Source organism: Helianthus annuus, chromosome 9 (assembly GCF_002127325.2).
Source record: "Helianthus annuus cultivar XRQ/B chromosome 9, HanXRQr2.0-SUNRISE, whole genome shotgun sequence".
NCBI lineage: Eukaryota > Viridiplantae > Streptophyta > Magnoliopsida > Asterales > Asteraceae > Helianthus > Helianthus annuus.
This window is the reverse complement of record NC_035441.2, coordinates 158,709,097-158,731,288: the sequence shown is the minus strand read 5'-3', so window position 1 is coordinate 158,731,288 and position 22,192 is coordinate 158,709,097. Positions and strand designations below refer to the sequence as shown.

The following is a 22,192-nucleotide window of genomic DNA, read 5'->3' as shown; positions in this document are numbered from 1 at the left end:
TCGCGCGACTGAACAGTCCGTTCGTTTGAAGGGATTTTCTGTTATGTTTCCGTTCATGCAAAACTTCAAGTGTTGAAACCATCCAGGATTCCCCATTCTCAATATGGACGAATCTGTGTTCTAGTAAAGTGTGAGCTGTGGGAGCCTTAGCTTTCCAACCTAGTTCCACTGCCTCACTTGTACCTTGCAAATGAACACCCAAGCAGTCTCCTAGACTCGGAATAAGTTAACCCCGCCTCGCCTCCAACACTTGCCATGTTGGGAATGACATGTCCGGGTTTTCCTTTTTCGGCTGATTGGGATATGTACATTTATTTATTTCTGTTATAATCATTTTTCATGACCAACCGGTTTTGTTAACGATGTTAATAAACTTTATGCTTTGGTGAAATATATAATGAGGTGTTAGTACCTCCATACATGACTTCTATGAACTTCGTGACTATACTGGACTAATAATGCTATACTATATAATGTGTATATATATATATATAAATATACGTAACCAGATACACGACGTTAATCGGTTAATGGTTAAAATATTCGAACAGACTTCTGTTCACACGAACAGGCTCCACTCGCGTAAAGGAACCTTCTGTTCACACGAAGGAACCTTCTGTTCGCACGAAGGAACCTTCTATTCGCGCGAAGGAACCTTCTGTTCACATGAAAAGAGTTGTGAATCTCGGTTATTTGATATCTCAGTTATGAGTTCCTCGTCTGTTGATTCTAATGGGAAAATTAGGACCCATGAAACCACAGAAACTTAGTGTCACAATGAATGCTTAGACGAGATGTACTTTCATGTTTTATATATACTTTGTACTTTAAATTCCAATCTGAATCTTCTGTTCAACTCCGAATAACTCACACCTTCGTTTACCCTATGTAGGGTAACCTCGGTGTTCCAACCTTCCACTCGTCGACTCACGGTTTATTTAGGAAAGCATGTAAAACTGTGAGTACACTCGACCCCTTTTGCTTTTACATTTTTGGGTGCAACACATTCCTGCTATCAAAATCACACCAAACACACATACTTTATGCTTAATCACAAACAAACAATCATTTATACATGCTTAATACGTTATACTTATATTCGTTTGTGCTGGAACATTCTTATGTGGTATACTTGTCATTAACTTCGTGCAAGCCTCCCTTAACATGTACAGCGCTATAGGAGTAACGCACCGCCCGTATTCTTGATGTCATGTTAAGTTAAAACATTACGGTCCTATCGTTGCTACGATAGGATTACGTTAGCGGTAATCTTTGGGTTGACATTTATAGTTGCATGCCAACCATATGTTAATTTTAGATAACAAGTTTTGCCATGTTAATTGTTTAAACATTTCTATACTTATGCTATTAGACAAACTTGTATACTCGCCAGTACATTTTTGTATTGAACTATACTTTGAAATGTGTTACAGGAAACTGATGACGATGATGAAATCTAGTAGGACGGACTAGAAACTCACTATAGAAATTTAGACTTGTTGTATTTTGTTTTATGTACTTGTTGTATTGTTTCATGAACTTGTTGTACTTCTGTTTCAACAATGTTGTAATTAAATTATTATCAATGAAATGAAATTCAGTTCTGTTAATTATTGTCGCCAAATAGTGTGATGAAGTCTCTTACAATCTCATTTTCGTCTCACTCCGATGTTTCCACCATCGGTTGGGGTGTGACAGATTGGTATCAGAGCCATAACTATAGGGAATTAGGTAGAATTGCCATGATTTGACCTAGTCTGTAGTTCAAGTCCCAAATTTGACCATTCTTGCTTTTCATGCTTAAATGTTACAATTCTTCCTACTGTGCATCTATTCTTTTAAACAATGTATAGTTAACATTATAATTAATTTCCACAAAAATAATATATACGTCATAAACATTAGTGATTTATTTCTTTGTAAAATATTGCATGATTTATCCGAAGATATTGAACACAAAACAATAAGATACATTGGAAACTAAATCATAAGTGTCAAACACTTTTGAAATTTAAACGGAAGCATAGACGATATGTAAACACCAAATACCAAAGTGCTTTTATCTTCAACACTTTATAATCTGACCGAAATCTTCTCAACGATATCGTCCCATGCATGTCTTAAGGTACTCCCTCAATAATACTCCATGCACTTGTAAATACAAGTTCCCTATTTCATCTTTAAACTTTAAACGTGGGCAATTCTGCTCAAAACAACACCAAGTTGTTACAAAGGCAACATTTAAGTAGTAAACTTGAACAATTTAATTTGTTCACAACACCAAGTTGTTTTCCACCAAATAATATCCACGAGATTGTTACTTTGTTCAACAAATGTTACTTCTAGCAAAAGTAACAAACCATTTGAATTCTCAAAAGTATGCAAAACGTTGTTTTAAAAATCATTTTAAAATATTTCCTTAGTTTTGCAATGTACAATATTAATAATATCAATTAGAGTTTACAGTGACATAGATCAAAACCCAAAATATCAAATGGTTTTACATTGTTTAGTCTTACTACGCATGTACTAAACGTTTTCTAACACGCATGTTAGTAAAAAAATGGTATAACGGGCACATTATAGAATAGAGCGTACATAAAACGTTTTCCAAGGATAAAGTTTATAAAATAAACCACTTCTCATCATTTTTAATGCACACATAGGCAATTAAATGTTTACATAAAACATTTTCGTTCATTATGGCTTATAAAATGAACAATCTCTAACCTTGTATTCATGATGCACATTTTCTAACACACACGTTAGAAAGTTTAAGTTATTTTATATATACAAAACATGACCATTTGGATTTAGAAATCACAAATTAAAGTTGGTGATAAATCACACACAACTACACCATCACTTTATGGTGATTTAATTCTTGAAGCCAATCAAACATTAACTTCAATGTATGACCTTTTATTTCTAAACCATACAAAGCATAATATAATGTGTTTATATTCATTAAAACCAATGCTACAACAAATTACCTATATAAAATGTTTACATAAAACATTTCAAAACACTTGTAATTTAACCATTTTTAACAATCATGTTAAAATGAAAGAAATTCTAATGCGCACGTTAGAAATATTAACATTTCCACAAAATGTTAATTAGACTTTTTATAAACACATATATGGTTCAAATAAATAAGTCATTTCTAATACACACGTTAGAAAATAAACATTTAAAAAATTGTTTCCAAACTAACGTTTTTTATGAACGTTTCTAACACACATGTTAGAAGATAAATGATTACAAAAATCTTTTCAAATTTAACGGTTTTATAAATTGTTTCTAACATTTTTGTTAGAAGTAAACAATTACAAAAATTATTATAAAGCTTATCAATAAATAGGTTCTAACAAGCTCGTTAGAAATAAACGATTACAGAAGCCGTTATAAACTTATCAGTTTGTATAAATAACCCAATTCTAACACGCTCGTGTAGAAATAAGTGATTACAAAAATCATTATAAGGCTTATTAGTTTATATAAATAAACTTATTTTTAGCATTCATTTTTTTGAACCGTACTAGATAAATAATATGATCATTTCTAACAAGCATGTTAGAACACGAAACATTTACAAAAAACGTATTGTTTATAAAAGTAAAGTCGGTCTAACGCACACGTTAGAGAATTTAACGTTTACAAAAAAACGGATGGTTTACACTAATAAACCCGATCTAACACAAAAGTTAGAAAAGTCAACGATTCCCAAAATTGTTTCAAAACCAAACGTTTGAACCATTAGTCATTCGTTTTTGTATCACGTTGTAGGGTTTAAGATTGTATCACAATCTCAATAAATCCAAACACAACAAGTTGTACTACATATATATTTCCCAAAAAAATATTTATAAGATCATAATCTTTAAAAATATTTTTTTATTATAAATCCTTTCATGAACCCAAAATCCTTACAAAAAAGGTTTTAAGATTTTAGCAACAATCTCACAAAATCTGTTTTAAGATTGTAGGACATGGGTCACAATTATAATAAAAATTATATAAATAAATATAAAAATTGTAAAGATACTTTCTTTACATAATTTTGGGAAATTGTAGTACCCGTACAATGTACAAATCCATATAAAATTATATTATATATAGATATAATTTGTAACATAATTATGCATTAGTGGTTGTACATTTGGCTATTTAGGTTTCTTGTGCAACTCTTAGCAGTACATTGTGGTGTTTGAGTTGTAAGCTTCCAAAAGAAGCTTTATATTCCAGAAGAGGGTTTAAACCTGTACATCTCACCTCACCCACACTCACACACATGAGAGAGAGCCATCCCTCTGCATCACACCTTTATCCGCGTCCGCATCACACCTCTGTCGGCGTCACCGCCACCGCCACCGGTGCCATATCTCCGGCATCAACGATACTTAGTAGGTGATCAACGTTCCGTAGACGATTAACGGCAGTCACAATAGAGGGTTTTAAGGGAGAGTAGGTCGAATGGCTTAGGATGGTTGAATTGTCACATCAGACGACGATCTGAAAACACATGTGTGGTTAAATGACTGATGGTGGTGGATATGGTTCAACAAATCGGCATTGCTATGGTTCCGACGAGATTTTAGCATGATTCTGGTGACCCGGTTCAGGTATGCGTGCTTTTTTTTTAGTTAGATCTTCTTAGTACGAGTCTTGATTTGGTCCTATGTCAAATTTGTTGATAAAAGTTTGGAAGCATCTGAAAATGAAACAGGCTTGGAAATGTTCCTTGGGAATGGGAATGATCCTTGGAAGTCTGAAAGGCAGCGATTTGGGGAACCGAAGACGACTATAAACCTAGCAACGGTGGCTTTGTTATGTGACCAAATGTGCCGAAACGATGGTCAATTAAGGGTTCTGAGCACGGATCCTTGATATTCAGACTTTTTTATGCTCATATATGATTTCCGGCGGTTAAGGCGACTTTCCGGCGAGTAAAGGTATACTAAGCTTTATATTTGAAAATATACATATTCTGAATATGTGATGATAAGTGAAGAATTTGATTACTCATTCGTTTGATTTTCTTAATAATTATTAGGATGTGGCTGCAGACCACAGTGATTGATTGGTGGTGGTCCTCGAGTTAGGGGAGCTGCGAGATGAGACGACTTCTGACCGTCAGTTCTTTGTTTTCTTTGTAAAATTGATACTATCAACAATCGGTTTGATTTCTACCTCCTTCTTCCATCATTTACAGTTCTGATTTGTGTAACCCTTTCTTTTTCTCTTCTCCTGTTGCACTATTAGGGTTTGGCCGAGAGAGAAGCAGATGAATGACAATAAAATGAAAGAAGAAAAGAAGTCAGGGTTGTGCCACGAATGTTAAAATAGAGTAATTATGTAACAAAATTTATTAATTTTGCCGTTACTGTAAATTGTATTTTACTATCTGATTTTGATGTGATAATCATTTACTTTGAAGTTTGTTTGTATTTGCAGGTGTTGAGTTCAACAGGCAAGTTTCCTACAAAATAGTTAATGTTAAATTACACACCGTTGGTAATGCAATGTTTGGATGTGCATATCTTTCGTTTACAAATAGATTGTTTTTGAAAATTTGATTGTCTGGATTGGACCAGTTTCAGCTTTGTTTGACTCGCTCCAAACCAGTTCATTTGGGCCCATTAACGGATTTTGTGCACCTCTATTAACAAAGCTCAAGATTGGCACTCCATGGTGGAGCACCAATTCTGGCTACATGTCTCTATTATCTAGAGGTGTACGAAAATTAGTCTAGGCCCAAACCAGTTCAGGTGTAAACTAGCTTGTTTTTTAACATGGAACTATCATATCTGGTCAAGCTTGAACATGTATTGGATCTAACAACATGAAAGCATTAGTTCTACTTTTTTTATTCTATTTTAGAATAAGTAATGCACTGGTCAATTAAGTACACTAATAATGTGAATCATGTTTTTAAAATACTTAAATTCATGTTAGTACAACCAAAACCTGAGAAAAAAAAAGTAGAAGCATGAGGACCTCACAAATATCTTTGAAGCTAAAAATTTGCTAAGGCTCATGTACATTTTCAATTCTTTCTCTCTTTAAAAGAGAAGTATGAGAATTAGTAATTTGCCATGTTCATTGCATCATGTACAAGTTTTTACGGTAGTTGGGGAGAGGATACTTACAAACATCTTAAAGAGAATACATGGCATTAGCTCTTCTTAGACCAGCAAAGTGTGTGGCATAAGTTTTGGTCCAGCTTATGTAATTAACTGAATTGATGTAACTCAATGGCATCCAGCTGAATATTAATATAAATCTAGCCCCCGCCGCATCGCGGCTGGTTGCATATCTAGTTAAATATGAAATACAACATGTTTAAATAAATCGATTGAATTCGTTGTCTTTGACAAGAGCTTGAGAAGCGTCTTCTTGTACAATTTCCGCTACGAGAACTTGAACCGTGTCTCCTTGTGCGATCCTTCTTGGTTGCAATAATAAACAAACTGAAGTTGACGGTTGTGGCTGAGGCACGTGTTCAACACGCTTCCCTTAAAACAGATTTCACACCTCTACTAACGATGACGCGTCTGTTTCCCAGGGTACAACAGCCGAAGCAGTGTGTACTGCCGGAAATGGCCACGCCCCCGAAGTTACACCAGATAAAATTATAGTGTTAGAACTTGTGGAAAATAATGATATGAAGATGATGAAATTGAATAGAGAAAACATATCACTCTAAGTACCCAACACATGGGTCTTTAAGTATTTTTTTTCAAGAACTCTCCATATATTCATGTATTTTTCTTATATCTTCCCTTGTATTTTTCTAACAGGGTTATTAGATTTTATCACTCCCAACTATTGGCTATTGGTCGCTGCCACCCCCAACTATCACTTTGACGCACGTCACCCCCAACTTAACACTTAGTGTGTTCTGTCACCACGTCGTTAACTGATCACTAACTTTTGATCCTGTTACTACACTTTTTTGGGTGTCATAAGGATCTTGGGAAGGTTTTAGGGACCTTAGGACACCCCCAAAAGTATAATAACTGGATCAAAAGTTAGTGATCTGGTGACAAAACATATTAAGTGTTAAGTTGGAGGTGAAGGACATCATAGTGATAGTTGGGGGTGACAGCAGCCAATGGCCAATAGTTAAGGGTGATAAAATCCAATAACCCATTCTAATATCATCTAGTTAGGCACATAGCCTACTTTTAAAAGAAAAGACATGAGGTGTAAAAGAGTCTCACTTAATTAGACATTTTATTAGAGACATAAACTCTAATAAATTGACATAAAAACTCTACTTAAAAGTTTATCTTCCATATAAATAGTCTAGTAAATAATTATAATCTCATTAAATTATAATTTCACTAAATTAATATCCATTCAAAATATCTAAATTTCTAACAAATTCACATTCCCATAATAAAACTTTAAAAGGTAATACTTGTTGGCATGTAACATTGTCTATTTTAGAAATGTTAAAATGCATGACAAAAACTGGTCCTTGTGTGAATTATACTATTGACTTTATTTGGTCTTTGTAGTGAAACTAGACTATTGACTTTATATGGTCTTTGTAGTGAATATTGACGTTAATCTTTTTTGGACAACAAAAAATATACACCTGGCACCATTTCATCGTCTTGAGATATACTACGGACACTATTTCATCACCTTACTATCATTAAACTACATGCAAACACTATTTCATTACCTTAATATCACTTAATATCATTAAACTACATGCAAACACTATTTCATTACCTTAACAGGGGAAGGTTTATTTGAAAAAAAAAATTAATGTATGAAGAAAAAGAAGAAAGTACATATTAGTAAAATAGTATTTCATTTATAACTTATATCATTAAATTTTCTCTCTTTAATTAATTAGTTAACAAATCATTAATTATCCTATATATAATCTACAAAACCTACATATATTAAAATTTTCCAACATATATCCTACACAGTCAAAATTTATCATACACACCTAGAAATATATTCTACACAACTAGCAATTTATTCTACACTTTAAATTAAGTTGTTTTTTTAATTTAGAAAAAGTATATATTTTAAAAAAGAGTTACAAATTTAATTTAGTTAGTTATTAAAGGGGAAGAATACAAATTAATGATTTATGTAAGTTTACCAATATACCCTTATATTAAAATTAAATGCAAATTCTACTATATCTTAAAAGACAAAGTCGGTGGGGTGAACCACCGGCTTTGCCTTAAACCCCCTAAACTTTTACAATTTTGCGTTTCAAGCCCCTCAGTTTTGCTATCCCTAAACTTTTATAATATTTCATTTCAAGCCGATCTGTTTTGCTACGGCCCCTTCACTTTTGTGGTAATCAATTTTAGTCCCCCACGGGCTTTGCCTTACCCCCCCTCCCCCTCTAAACTTTTACAATTTTGCATTTCAAGCCCCTCAGCTTTGCTACCCTTTAAACTTTTATAATATTTCATTTGAAGCTCCTTAGCTTTGCTACGACCCCTCCATTTTTGGAGTAATCAATTTTAGTCTCTTATCTAACTTTACTATTCTTCTACTTTAACAATTAGCATTTTTAGCCCCTAGCTTTTTACTAATTTCTATATTACTTAAAGTACAAAGTCGGTGAAAGCACCACTCTTTGACTTTCAAAATTTCCACTTTTAGCTTATAGTTTTGTAATTCATATTTTTTGCATATAGAATTTTCCTTTTTTTTACTCTCTACTTTTGTAACTTGCATTTTTTACCTATACTTTGGTAATTTACGTTTTTGGCACATATGCTTTATACCGACCCCTCAACTTTTAAACTTTGCTTTTTTTACATTTTGACGCAAATTTGGTATACGCTTTCGGCCTTTATTTTGTATGTTTCCTACATATGAATCGGGTCACATATAATACGTTTTGACTTGATAGTATAAATTCGAGTTAGTCGAGTCGCATATAATACGTTATGATTGTACAGTATAAACTCGATTTGCTTTACATTTTAATCCAATTGCAACACATCTATAAATTACATTGAGTTCAGTCGGATACGTCGAAACGCACATTATAATATGATTAACACATCACATAACGCTTGGCCTAATCCGTTCGACGTTTGCGATGTACCCGCGCCGCAACGCGTGCGAGTCTTATTACTAGTATTAAATGAAGTAAAATGAAGCATTCTTATTGGTTGAAACTTCTTTTTTTTTTTTCTTCTTATCAAAAAATTCTTCTTATTTGAACCAAAACCTTAATATCATGTTATGATGAGTTGATGAATAGTCTTTACATATACTATGGACACTATTTTATCACATTAATATCATTAAACTAAATGCACTATTTCATTACCTTAATATCATTAAACTACATGTGAATGATTTGACTTATATAATTAATGAATGGTAACATTTGTTAATATTTAAACTCACTCAAATACCATCTATCTCAAATACCGTCAAATCTCAAATATCCATTGCATTCGTAAATATTTAAACTCACAAAATATTTATGGATAACAAACACCATCGTTGATGGGTGAATAATAACATTTGTTGGCAAGCAATGACCATAAAAACCAAATGATGCAAATTTTCCAAAGCAAAGGGTCGAACATGAAAAAACAGAATTGGGAATTTCAGAAAAAGAATAAAGTGTGATCAAGACATCCGAATATTTTTTTATAAATATTAAAAAAGAAGAACAAAAGTGTAATCAGATCTATTATTCCTATTACAATTAGTTTAATCAGCAACTAAAAATCCACTTAATAATTGGAGAATATATTTAATTAAAGTTGATCATTCTAATGTACTTTCTAAACATAGCATCATTGGATGAAAAACCTAGGATCACCAAAACAACAACTTTCCTAATTTGGATAAACCATAACATTAACAAATTATTTAACCAACAAAAAAGCTTCTAATATAATAATTAACTAAAAAAAAACAAACAACAGCCTCATATTCTCATCATATCTCTCTTGCTATCTCTATTTAACCAAAGGCTTATTATCATCCATAATCAAGATTAATTAAGTTAAGAAGACGACGATGCATTCCCACCTCCACTGCTAACGCTGTCGTTTTGCTGCGGCTGTTGTTGCTGCTGCTGTTGCTGGTGTAGTTGCTGCTGCTGGTGTTGCAAGTGGTGGTTGTTTATATTAAAGAAATCTACACCACCACCACCACCACCGGTGGAAGATCCGTTACCGGTGGGGTGGAGGCTATCCGAATCTTTCTTGCTTCCGAATGTCATCTTGTTGTTATGCATCCACACCTTGAAAACCCCTTTCTCGACCCCGATTTCGTTGCAGAAACCGATGATTAAATCCTCGTCTTTCTTCTGCATCTTCCACCCGACTTGTTCGGCTAATTCGTGCATTTTTTCTTTCTGGTCTTGGGTGAATTTCGTCCGGAATCTTTTTTTCCCGGATGAGTTTGACCCGAGTGACCCGATTAAGTTACCGGTGCCCGGAATTGAGGTGTATTGAGTATGAGTATGAGTATTTTCCGACGGTGGAGCCGGTAAGCCGGTGCTGAGAGCCAGGAGCATATGTGGGGCTGACGGGTAGTACGAGGAGGAGATCGGCGGTGGCGACGGAGAATCCGGTGGGGAAACACTTGTTTCTCTAGCTCCGGCGAGGGAAAGTGGTTGTGGTTGTGGTGGTGGTGGAGGAGGGTGGTGGCGGTGGTGGGGTTGGTACTCGATGACGTGTTGTTGAACATGGGGTGTGATTAAGAATGATCCGTCAGGGTCACGGCGGTGGAAGTTGCGGTGGCAGCCGCATGCTGCGCATTTCAGTGACGTTGGGTCGGTTGGTGATGACGTCATCGACGGCATGAACTCCCCGCATCCATCAACCGCGTGGCCACCCATGGTGGCCGCGTGGTTTTTTAAACATTCCTTGTAACTGACCACCACCGGCTGTAGATTGTTGTGGAGCCGCGGCTTGAGCCGCTTGAGCACGCCGTTTGTGAACGGCGGCGGGAGGTGTTTCGGGTCGGTATTGGGTTGGATCCGAGGGTCAGGATCAAGGGTTTTGACCGGGCTGGTGGTGGTGGTGGGGGTGGTGGTTGTTGGTGGTGATTGTATGTCCATGAGTAATTAAGAGGGATTTGTGAAAATGGTTAGTGGTCCATAAATGGAAGGGGTGGTGGATGGGTTTAGAGAGTATTTGATGAAATTGTGTTAATAAGTTTGGTGTTTTCTGAAGGGAAGGGATGATGACTGTAGATAACTCTCTTATGTGGTGCTCAACTGTCTCTCTGCTTAACCCTTGGTTATCTAAACAACTCATTGGTTAACCCGAATTTCACACTTGGGTAACAAATTATGATGAGATGTGGATATACTTGAACCGACCCTATCTCTTTCCACATATGTAATGACATGTTTTGGGTTTAAACTTAAAAATGGATAATTTATTAAGACGGTAAGGGCATGTGTAGTCATAAAGCCCTCAAAGGGGCGTTATGCGCCATGTGACATGCCACGTCAGTAAGGGGCTTTATGGGGCTTTATGCAATTTGAGGCCGTAGTCATAAAGCCCCTGTGTAATCATTACTCAATTAATTTAATTTTCAATTTTTTAAATAATTTATAAGTTTTATAAAATAAAAAAACATTTCATTAAATAAAAAACACTACATTAAAATTAAAAAAAAAAGTTACACTAAAAAAAAATTACACCTAAAAAATAAATTACACCTAAAAAATAAATTTATTCTTCGGTGTCATCTTCGTTCTCTCCTTCTTCCTCTTCGTTTTCTCCAGCATCTAAACCTACGTCTTCAAAGTTCCCGTCTTCGAATTCCTCAACCACTTCTTCCTCGGAATCTTCGTCGTGATCATTGTTTAATCGAATTGGGCGAATCGCCCAAGCATGCTCAACCAAATCCGCCTTCAACGTGTTATGTATTTCTCTAGATCGCAGTAGTTGAGCATTTGCGAGTCTCTCTTCCGTTGTCGCTTGGGGTAGTTCGACCAAATCTTCGGGAATATAGTTTTGGCATATCGCTTTTCCATCATCCTCAATGATCATATTATGCAAAATGATGCAAGCATACATGGCCATTCGTATTTTATCCTTATGCCACATGCGACAAGGATTTCTGATAAAATGCCATCGTTGCTGTAGAACCCCAAAACACCTCTCGATGTCCTTTCTCGAAGACTCTTGTAATTTTTTAAAATACTTTCTTTTTTCATCGAAAGTTTCAGAAAACGTTTTAACAATAATCGAATACTCAGGGTAGATACCATCGCCCAAGTAGTAGCCATGCTCGTAATCGTTCCCGTTTGCATGGAAACCGGCCTTTGGTATAGTTCCAGAAATGTAGCCCTCGATTAATGGTGAAGCCTCTAACGTATTAATATCGTTAAAACACCCGGCTACACCAAAGAAGGCCGACCAAACCCAAAGGTCGTATGACGCAACACCTTGTAATACCAAAGTTGGCCCTTTTTGATCACCCCGTGTATGTTGACCTCGCCATGCGGTTGGACAATTATACCAACGCCATTGACGACAATCCAAGCTACCAATCATGCCGGGTATTCCATGCTTTTCTAGATGCACCTCATATATTTTTTGAAGGTCGTTCCAAGTGGGGTTTCTCAAATAACGTTTTTCATATAACTGGCATATTCCTAAAATATAATTTAATATACAAAAGTTTTACTAACAAGTTACGAAAAAATAAATATATAAAAGTAAATAAATAAAAGACAATAAAAAATTACCATAGCAAAAATGTTCCAAGGTATCTCGGGTTGTTTTCTCCGCCATCTTCAAATACTCGTCGTTGATGTCGTACGTGTTTCCGTATGATAATACGCGTAAGGCGGATGTGACCTTTTGAATTGAGGTGAAGCCTAGATATCCTCGTGCGTCCATTCTTTGCTTAAAGAAATCATACTTATTTTCCAAGTCATTATTAATGCGCAAAAATAACCTTTGGCTCATCCGAAAACGTCGTCTAAAAACATTCGGTCCGTGAACCGGTGCCGCATCAAAATAGTCTTTCATCAAACGCTCGTTCGCGGCTTCACGATCTCGCAAGATATAGGTGCGTCGCAAGATGGGTCGTGGAGGGGGAGTAGGCCGAATGTTCTCAAATGCTTGTAGCACAAAGTACATGCACTCGTAACCGCTTCTTCCTCGGCCGCGTCTTCGTCGGGCGAAAAATATCTTCGGTGAATTTCGGTGAAAGACTCTTCCGACGGGGAACCCATTTTTTTATATGGTGACACTAGGTTTTTTAAAAATATATAGAGAATGAGAATGAGAATGTATTGAAATGGAAGATAATGAGGGTATTTATAGTGTGAAAAGTATAAAAATTTGAATTTTTTTTTTATATAATTGACCGTTTGATAACGGTCAAAAATCTTAAATCCTTCATTGATGGCGCCGCGAAAAACTTAACGCCTTTTCTTTTTTTTTTTGTTCATAGCGCCGGGGGGGGGGGCGGTGTGGGCGGCGCCATAGCGGCGCTATGGCCCTTGGCCGCGCCCCACTACGCAAGACCTTACATCTAAGTTGTTTTTGTTTGAAACACAATTTTTCTTTAAGTTGGAGCTAGTTAGGGTGTGTTTTTTTAATCCCAAACTTAAAACTTGATTCGGTAATTGGGTTAAGAAAAGGTTAATCAGGTTAACCTGATTGACCTGAATTAACATATATTTATTTTTTTTATATTTATACACATAAATATACATAATCAACAAAAGAGTCTAGTTTTCGTTTCACGTGTTTTGTGTTGTAAACATGATGTTTTGTTTCGTTGTGTTTATATGCGTAGATGATGGTTATGTTTTCCTTCCATATTTTTTTGAACGACGAATTTCTTACTTCTTGTGAGACTTAAACACAAGATCTCAGTATTTTAAAAGATTTTGCCTTGCTAGTACCGCCAATCTCAGTGGTGTTTTCCTTCGATATACATTGAGATAGGATGATACAGTTTAGCGGTTTGGATTCCTGTAAAGAAAAACCCGACTCGAATAATCCGAAACCCAATTAAAAAACCCGAACAACACCCTAATTATATTGAATATTTACTATTATGTGTTGTAAATTAATTGAGTTATTTATATTTTTTTTGGGTAAAAAGATCGTTTATATTTGTTATTTATAAGCAGGAATTCCTTGAAAAATATGCTTTATTTGTTTAATTTGATTGTTGAACACAAACAGAATGACCTTTTAACCTATCGACATCGATGCCTTACTGTCTCTGGTATATTTCTATCGTCTTATTTGGTCCACTACCTATCACATCGGTACTACTACTCAGTTACATCATCCTTGTTTTGTATGTGTTTATTTCAATATTTGTTTAGGTCTTTTTTGTTTATTTTATAGCTAATAGATAGATTCATTATAAATGTTATTTAACCAACTAGAGCTTAATATCACTGCACTCCATTCAGAAATTCAAAAAACAGCATGAATTATTAGTTATTTGGAAGGTAATATTTACAAAGAGTTGCACATACTAGTATGGGTCCAAATTTGTTTATGTTTCCATTCAAATGAAAGTTTTTTGTTTGAAACAGATTTAAAGTAAAACAACAGGTATGGTCCTTTCACTACTTGATAGTGCAAACTAAATTTTAAAGCTATTACAAATTATTTAATATCGCAGATGAAAACAAAAACTAAAAGATTTTAGGCTTATTATGCATTTTAGCATTTGGTTATTTTAAAAGACATTATAGCAACATTTGTTTTATCTAATATATTATACACGTTATGATTATATTCATTAATACTTGTTATCTTTTATATTAACATGTGTTAAACCATGAGTTACCCTCATTTAATATAAAAAGAATTTTCATTAAAGAAATGACTAGTACTAACAGTAAAAATAATGAATGTAATTTAAAAATTACCTTAGCTGAATGAAAAAGAAAAATAATTGAACCTGCAATTTTCATTAAAGAAATGACTAGTACTAACAGTAAACATAATGAATGTAATGTAAAAATTACGTAAGCTGAATGAAAAAGAAAAATAATTTAACAAACTGCAAAGAAAGCAATGAAACAGTAAATCGTATGGCAAGAAAAATATCTGAACCAACTACAAAGAAAGCTATGAATCAGTAAATCATATGTTATACAATTTCGCATGTTGTTCGCATGTTAACCCAATTCGTATGTTACTTACAGATATTTCGTATGTTGATAACGTCTCACGTACGCGACATACATTAAAACATTTTATACGTTAACCGACCTCTATATATATATAGAGAGAGTTGGGTTCATTTCAGAAATTATAATGATACAAATGTTTTGAAACAATTATAATGAAGATTTAAGTTTCAAATATATATGAAAAGAAATTAAGTATCAATCCATAACTGTAGATTAAAGTGTACATAAAACATAAATTCAAGTTGGCTTTTTTTTAAATATAAATATGTGCTTCAACCATTTTATTTTTGACATGCATCCTTTTTGTGTGTGTTTTTCTAAAGCAAATGAAATCACAGTGAGAAATATATGAATAATCTTTGATTTCCACATCTCATAACAAGTTAACAACAATAAATCTTAACTTAACTTAAATTTTGTATGAACAAAAAAATGATTTATGTCATAATTTTAAGACAAGAGCAACAACAACAAATCTCAACTGAACCATAATATTGTAAAAACTGAAATATAGTTCCTATTAAAGAGAATCAAAACAAGAATAAATAACAATGAATCTCAATTTAACTAAGAAATTGTAAAAGCTACGATAATGTTTATGTTAGAATTAGTACAAGAATAAGACAAGTTAATAAGAAACGTTAAAACTTTTCTTAAGGATCAATATAGTAAACTTAACATATAGAAAAAAAAAAAAAAAAAAAAAAAAAGAGTTTTGATAGCATACTTAGTTAAAAAAAAAAGTAAATAACGGCGATTTTTGTTTTTGTTTTAGACAAGGTTTGAACTTTTGTCTTATATTATATATGCTCATATACATTTCATGTTGAACTCCTAACATGTCTATATAATTAGTTGATGCTTGTTTCGTTTGATCTTCTAATTACTCAAGATATGTTCTTAATGAGACACTTCGCAATTCACAACTAAAAAGTTAGGGTTTAAAATATGTGGAGTGCACGTTATGATGAAATTATCCAAAAAATAAAAAATAAAAAAAATCTAAGAATTTGTCTAAAATATTACTCAACCCCATATTGGTTTCAAATGGTTTGACTTGGCAAATAAGAGGGGGTGGGGCTGGTTTCAAATTTAGCTCAACGGGTTCAAAGGTTGATGAAAGTCGGGTCAACCCATAAAGATGTAATTGTGGGGTCCACATGTTAGAAAACGTAACATATTCGTGTGCGTGGGACCCACTGGCCCGTAAAAAGACCAGGCATTAACTCATCCACCCCCCTACCCTCCATCTCTATAAATCTCGTCCCTTTAAATTTTAATCCAAATATGGGACCACCATCATTTTGTGTTAACCCCCTTTTCTTTTTTCTGACTTATGGTTCTACCCATTAACTTATATCTTTTGCATTTTTGGCACTTAAAGTGTTTTTAAGAAAGGTAAGGTTCTTCTTGTTTTAGAAACCTAGGGACACGGTATCTCTTATTAATGTATTTTTTATTTATTATCATGTTTTTTTTAAACATAAATTTCATTAGAACACAGTCGAACCCGAAGATCGGGACGGACAAAAACAAAACGAGAACTTACATGAGAACAAATTTACACCAATCCGATCAACTAATTGAACTATACTTTGACCTATTTTTTAACGACACAAAACGTACAGATTTAACTTCACTAAAAACCTCCACCATCTTGGACTGTTTCCCAGCGAATCTGAAGTTATTCCTGACTTTCCAAAGGCACCAACAAAACACAATCATAATTCCTTGCAAAGCACATTTCTCTACACCTCGCTTCCCGCATTGGTTATGAATATCAAGCAAATCTCTAAACGAGAACAAAAAAAATTGCGGCACTCGGCACCAAGCGCTGATCTTCTGCCATAGCACAGCCGACCACAGACACGCCGTAAACAAGTGATCCACCGACTCCACATCATCCGAGCAAAAGGAACACAGGTTGTCTTCGACCGGAGTCTCGAGAGCGCCTCCACCATAGGAATCATGTTTAATTCAGCTCTCCAGGCAAATATACTGCATTTTAACGGAACCCATTTAACCCACTCCATAACATACCTGGAGCTGAAATCTTCCCTACTGTTAATCAAACTTTTGACTGCTGCGATACTGAACGATGAAGAACCATTGCCGATCCAACGCCAGGAGTCCACTCTATTTGAAAGCGAAACCGGACTCAGTTGCCGGCATAAATTATCCCATTCGCTGATCTCTTCGGCAGTGCTAGGATCATGCCTCCATAACAAGAGACCCCCCCCCCCCTCTAAACGATCCCGCACACTGCAACTTTTAACCATCTCTAGCCGGAATAAATTAGGAAACAAGAGCTTTAACAGCTGATCAGAGAGCCACGGATCCAGCCAGAAAAAGATGCTGCTCCCATTTCCCACAGAGCCTCTAAAAAATGGATGAAGTTGAAGTTTACTAGTTTAAACTCAAGATATCAATGAAACTAAAAGTAGAATTGATTTGACTAATTTGGTAATTCAACCCTAACTACAAAAACATAACAAAATAAGACATGCTTTTGATTTTATAAATAAATTTACTATAAGAATAGTAATTACTTATGTACTTGGTTGATGTACAAAATCCCAAGTTACATTTTATGGATATGATGTGTTATTATTATGAATCTTTGTCTTCCAAGTATCGGTAATGAAATCAACAATCTAACCACATATAAGTTACTTTTTTTAAATAAATTTGATATTATAATAGCATTGGCTGTTAAAAAGTGAATATGATTATGCCAAATTTAATTATATCAAGACTACGATATTGTAGTTAAATACCTAGAAACTACCTTCCCTAAGTTTCTAAAAGTTCTCCCAATCCAAATCTATATTGACTTGGAAGTTGTACACAACAAGATAAAAGCAAGAGATGTGAAACTTTTTAAAGTATGTGGAGTGAAGCATGGCCGTTATAAAAAAAAATAAAAAGAAACTTTGATATTAGGAGTAAAACTTTTTAAAGTATAGACTATAGGTAATTAACTAATGAAGTTTAGAATTAATTAAATTTAAACGGTTTGATTTTATTTTAAAAGGTTTTAGATCTAAAATTAGATATGTGACACTATCATATTTTGTATCCCTTAAAATAGTCCTTAAACTTTGACACTTAAAAACAAATCGTCCTTTAATGTATGCTTAAACCGGTCAAACCAAATAAATTACTTTGCTTGAATTAAATTAAGTAAAACTAGATATGCAAGGTGCAATTTAACAAATAGAGAATCTTCAGGGTCAAGTGATGAAACTAGCAACAATTATTAAGTATGGAGGATATGTTGGTAAAGTTCAGAATCCCATGTTCCATATAATGAGAAGCATGACATAATTACAATAACACCCTCCCGGAGTACAAGTTTTACCGGCAGTTTATGCCGCCGGCTGCCGCTTACGGACAGTATTTTGGAGTTTAGTGCATGTTTAAGAGATTAATGAGCTGACTAAACAAGGTAGTTATATTAATGACACGTGTAATTCAAGGTCTTATTGTATTGACACGTAGCTTTGCACTCGTACACATGGTTTTGCTTCTTATCACATTATTTGTTACACCTAATTTGGTCATCAACATGGTATTTCAGAAATCTACGTAATATAATTTCGAATTTAAAACGGGATATTTCCTTTTTGTCAATTATTTATTTATAGAGTAGACAAACTAACGTTATACGTCGATATTTTTCTAACTATAATAATTTGTGTATTTTAATTAATATATATTATACCTATATCTTAAAGCACAAAGTCGGTACAGTGCACCGACGTATTCATAAAAATGCCCTGTGTCTTCACGCACAACAGTTGTCTTCTCTCTGTCTAGGGTTACACAACCACTACCATGGAGGGCTGGGATCTAAACCTGTTTCTCTTCTTCTGCATTAAACCCTAAATGTACCCTAATAGGCTTTTCTTCACGTATGTTCCGCCTCTACAAATCAGGAACGGCGAAAAATTCAGTCTTAGGTTTGTCAAAATTAGCATCGAAAGCGCGAAGAAGTGAGCAAGCAGCAACGACAACCAAAACAACCTGAAACGACGGTCATTTGGGGATTCGGATTTCGGATTTTGCGGCAAGAGCAGCGACAGCGGTGACTCAGATTCTTCTTTCTTTCGATTTCAGGTTACCTCAAATCGATAACAGTCGAACACCTTCGCACGAACTCTCAGACCACGGATCGATTGAACAGAGGTAATAGTTAGGCACTTAGTTTGTTTGTTCGTTGAATTGAGTGATTAATTAGTGCGTAAAATGAAAGTTGAAACTGATTTCAATAAGGTGCTGATTGTTTGTCGATTGGAGAAGGGGCGTTTGTGGAGCACCACCTGAGCAGAAGGGTTTTGGTGGAATAAAGGTACACAGGATTCCAATGTGGTTTTAAATTTTAATTGTTATACTATGGTGTCGCAACCCCCGTCCCCTAATTACCTGGGAATGGGCGGCCGCGGCCAGTTTCAGTGGTATCGGTGTTTATCATTTTGGCAGCGGAAATTACATCAGGACCGTAGTTAGGAAAACTTTTAATACCACGCTTTTATAATATTAAACAGATGGGAAAATCCCAAGTTTCAATTACACACATTTTATAGGGATAAACCCTATTTTATTTAAATAAAACCATCTCTTTATTTTGGTAACTTTTATAGCCACTTTTCCAAGCCTTCAGTGCTGTACAGCTGGCTTCTATTTGGCTTTCACATTTTGTTACCTGAAACGCGTTTAAAAACATTTTGTCATTGGAAAATACTGGTGAGTGAATCCCAGTTTAATCAAGACATGTAAAACCGTTTTACAGTATTGAGGGCGGTCGCGCAATTACATTTGTTTCCATCTACTTTAATTTCCACCCACGGTACTGTCAACCCGACTTGTACTCATGTTACTACTCACAGTGTAGTAACAAATTTTGTATACAAAACTCCAACATATCGACGATAATTGTAGAATACAAATACTCAATCACTGTTTAATATAATGTAAATTATTTGAGGTTTTGTAAAAACAATTTGCAAAAAGGAGATTACTCACATTGTTGTCTTAGGGTTTTCCTTTAGGATTTCCTGGTGATTATCTATTAATTACACAAATGCACACGCGTTAGTATAATAAACCAATATTTACATTAGTGATACCCTCCCCGAGACGGCATTCCAACGACTACGTCGGGCAGAACCACAACAGCCGTTACGGAACCCTAGATCAATCGGGCAACGTATCTAATACGTAAATGGGGGGTTATGATACTTACAACGAGGCAGAACTTCGTTAATTAGGGGGGGTATAATGCCCGAGTATAGCTTATACTATATAGAAATTCGAGAGAGAAAGTTTGTGTGAACGATTTCGAATGAAGGGCCGATGCCATCTATTTATAGTGTTGATTTTGCAGTCTCTCGCGGCCCGCGAAGACTCAAGGGTGGACTTACGTGGCCCGCGACCTATGGGTCTAGGCTTTAGCTGCGCTGATTCGAACTCGTAGACTTGACACGGATTGAGACACGTGGCACGCAGGGGTTTCTCCTGGGATTTGAGCTGTCACGGCCCGCGTAGCCTGAAGGCAAAGACTTCGCGGCCCGCGAGCGACCCCAAAATCTTGTTTTTATTTTTATTTTTATTTATATATGGTATTTTGGGCTCGGTTTTTGTATATCGGGTGTATTTTAAGACATATAGGGACATTTTAAATATATTAAGGGTGTTGGAATATTTTGGAGGGTGGTTATATCCTCCCCACCTTGTTTTAGAACTCGTCCTCGAGGTCTACTGGAATAAGTGTGGATATTTCCTTTGCATTTCTGATTCAAGCTCCCAAGTGTACTCTGGTCCTGTCTTGGAATCCCATTTCACTTTGACTAGAATTAATCTCTTGTGTTTGAGATTCTTGACTTTCCTGTCTTCAATCTGTAAAGGCTTTTCTACAAACTTAAGCTTTTAATTTATCTCTATATCCTTAAGAGGCACTACCAGTGATTCATCGGCTAAGCATTTCTTGAGATTAGATACATGAAATACATCATGTATTCCTGCCATTTCCTATGGCAGTTGTAGCTGATAGGCTACAGGTCCTATTCTTCTAATGATCTCAAAAGGTCCAACATACCTGGGGCTTAGCTTTCCCCTTTTGATGAATCTTACCACTCCTTTCCAAGGAGAGACTTTCAATAACACCTTGTCTCCTATCTGAAATTCCAATGGCTTTCGTCTGTTATTAGCGTAACTCTTCTGTCGATCACGTGCTGCTTTCAATTGTTCCTTGACTTGAATGATCTTGTCGGTTGTTTCTTGCACTATCTCAGGTCCGGATAGTTGCTTTTCTCCAATTTCTGCCCAATAAACCGGGGTTCGGCACTTTCGTCCATAAAGTGATTCGAATGGTGCAGCATTGATACTTGTGTGAGAGCGATTATTATAAGAAAATTCTATTAATGGTAAGTGATCGTCCCAATTACCTCCGAAGTCAATTACACAAGCTCTAAGCATATCTTCCATTGTATGTATTGTCCTTTCGCTTTGTCTGTCCGTTTGAGGATGATAAACTGTGCTTAGATTTAGCTTGGTTCCCATTGCTTTTTGGAAACTTGTCCAAAAATGAGAGGTAAAGCGACTATCTCTATCAGAAACAATTGATAAAAGAATCCATGTAATGAAACTATTTTATTTACATATAACTTAGCTAATTGTTCCATATTGAAAGTTTCCTTCATTGGTAGGAAATGAGCTGACTTAGTTAGTCTGTCTACAATCACCCAGATTGTATCGTTACCTTTCCTTGTTTTGGGTAATTTGGTAACAAAATCCATTGTTATCAATTCTCATTTCCATACTTGCATCTCTAACTGCTGTAACAAACCTGAAGGTTTCTGATGTTCAGCTTTAACTTGTGAATAAGTTAAACACTTAGAAACATAAGCTGCTATATCAATTTTCATTCCTATCCACCAAAAATTCTTTCTTAAATCCTGATACATTTTATCACTTCCAGGATGCATCGTATACTTAGACTTATGGGTTTCTTCTAATACAAGGTGGCGTAGGTTTCCTAATTTAGTT

At 35.1% G+C, this 22,192-nt stretch overlaps 2 protein-coding genes and 1 long non-coding RNA gene across 6 annotated transcripts; 1 reads left to right on the top strand and 2 right to left on the bottom strand.

The window, feature by feature from the left end:
- The first annotated feature begins 4,285 nt into the window (after positions 1 to 4,285).
- Positions 4,286 to 5,806, top strand: LOC118482195. Of its 4 annotated transcripts, XR_004867655.1 has the most exons (5): positions 4,286 to 4,625; positions 4,730 to 4,955; positions 5,057 to 5,180; positions 5,266 to 5,358; positions 5,458 to 5,806. It is a non-coding gene; the product is annotated as an uncharacterized LOC118482195 (long non-coding RNA). The 4 variants fall into 4 exon arrangements; XR_004867654.1 differs by having other exon boundaries at positions 5,266 to 5,806; XR_004867653.1 differs by having other exon boundaries at positions 5,057 to 5,358.
- A 3,949-nt stretch (positions 5,807 to 9,755) lies between these two features.
- LOC110879221 (zinc-finger homeodomain protein 9) lies at positions 9,756 to 11,396 on the bottom strand. Its single transcript, XM_022127640.2, has one exon. It carries the CDS (start codon positions 11,075 to 11,077, stop codon positions 10,016 to 10,018), a length of 1,062 nt encoding a protein of 353 aa, XP_021983332.1. The 5' UTR covers positions 11,078 to 11,396; the 3' UTR covers positions 9,756 to 10,015.
- A 285-nt stretch (positions 11,397 to 11,681) lies between these two features.
- LOC110879222 lies at positions 11,682 to 12,888 on the bottom strand. Its single transcript, XM_022127641.2, has 2 exons — positions 12,722 to 12,888; positions 11,682 to 12,628 (listed from the first exon to the last, which is right to left on the bottom strand). Exons 1-2 carry the CDS (start codon positions 12,873 to 12,875, stop codon positions 11,700 to 11,702), a joined length of 1,083 nt encoding a protein of 360 aa, XP_021983333.1. The 5' UTR covers positions 12,876 to 12,888; the 3' UTR covers positions 11,682 to 11,699.
- Positions 12,889 to 22,192: the final 9,304 nt, after the last annotated feature.

What these genes read in the sequence shown, in the direction of transcription:
- LOC110879221 (XM_022127640.2), bottom strand. Translation starts at nt 11,077, where the DNA reads ATGGACATACAATCACCACCAACAACCACCACCCCCACCACCACCACC.
- LOC110879222 (XM_022127641.2), bottom strand. Translation starts at nt 12,875, where the DNA reads ATGGACGCACGAGGATATCTAGGCTTCACCTCAATTCAAAAGGTCACA. An exon ending in CTTGGAACATTTTTGCTATG is followed by an intron (nt 12,629 to 12,721) that starts GTAATTTTTTAT and finishes ATTATATTTTAG; the next exon opens with GAATATGCCAGTTATATGAA.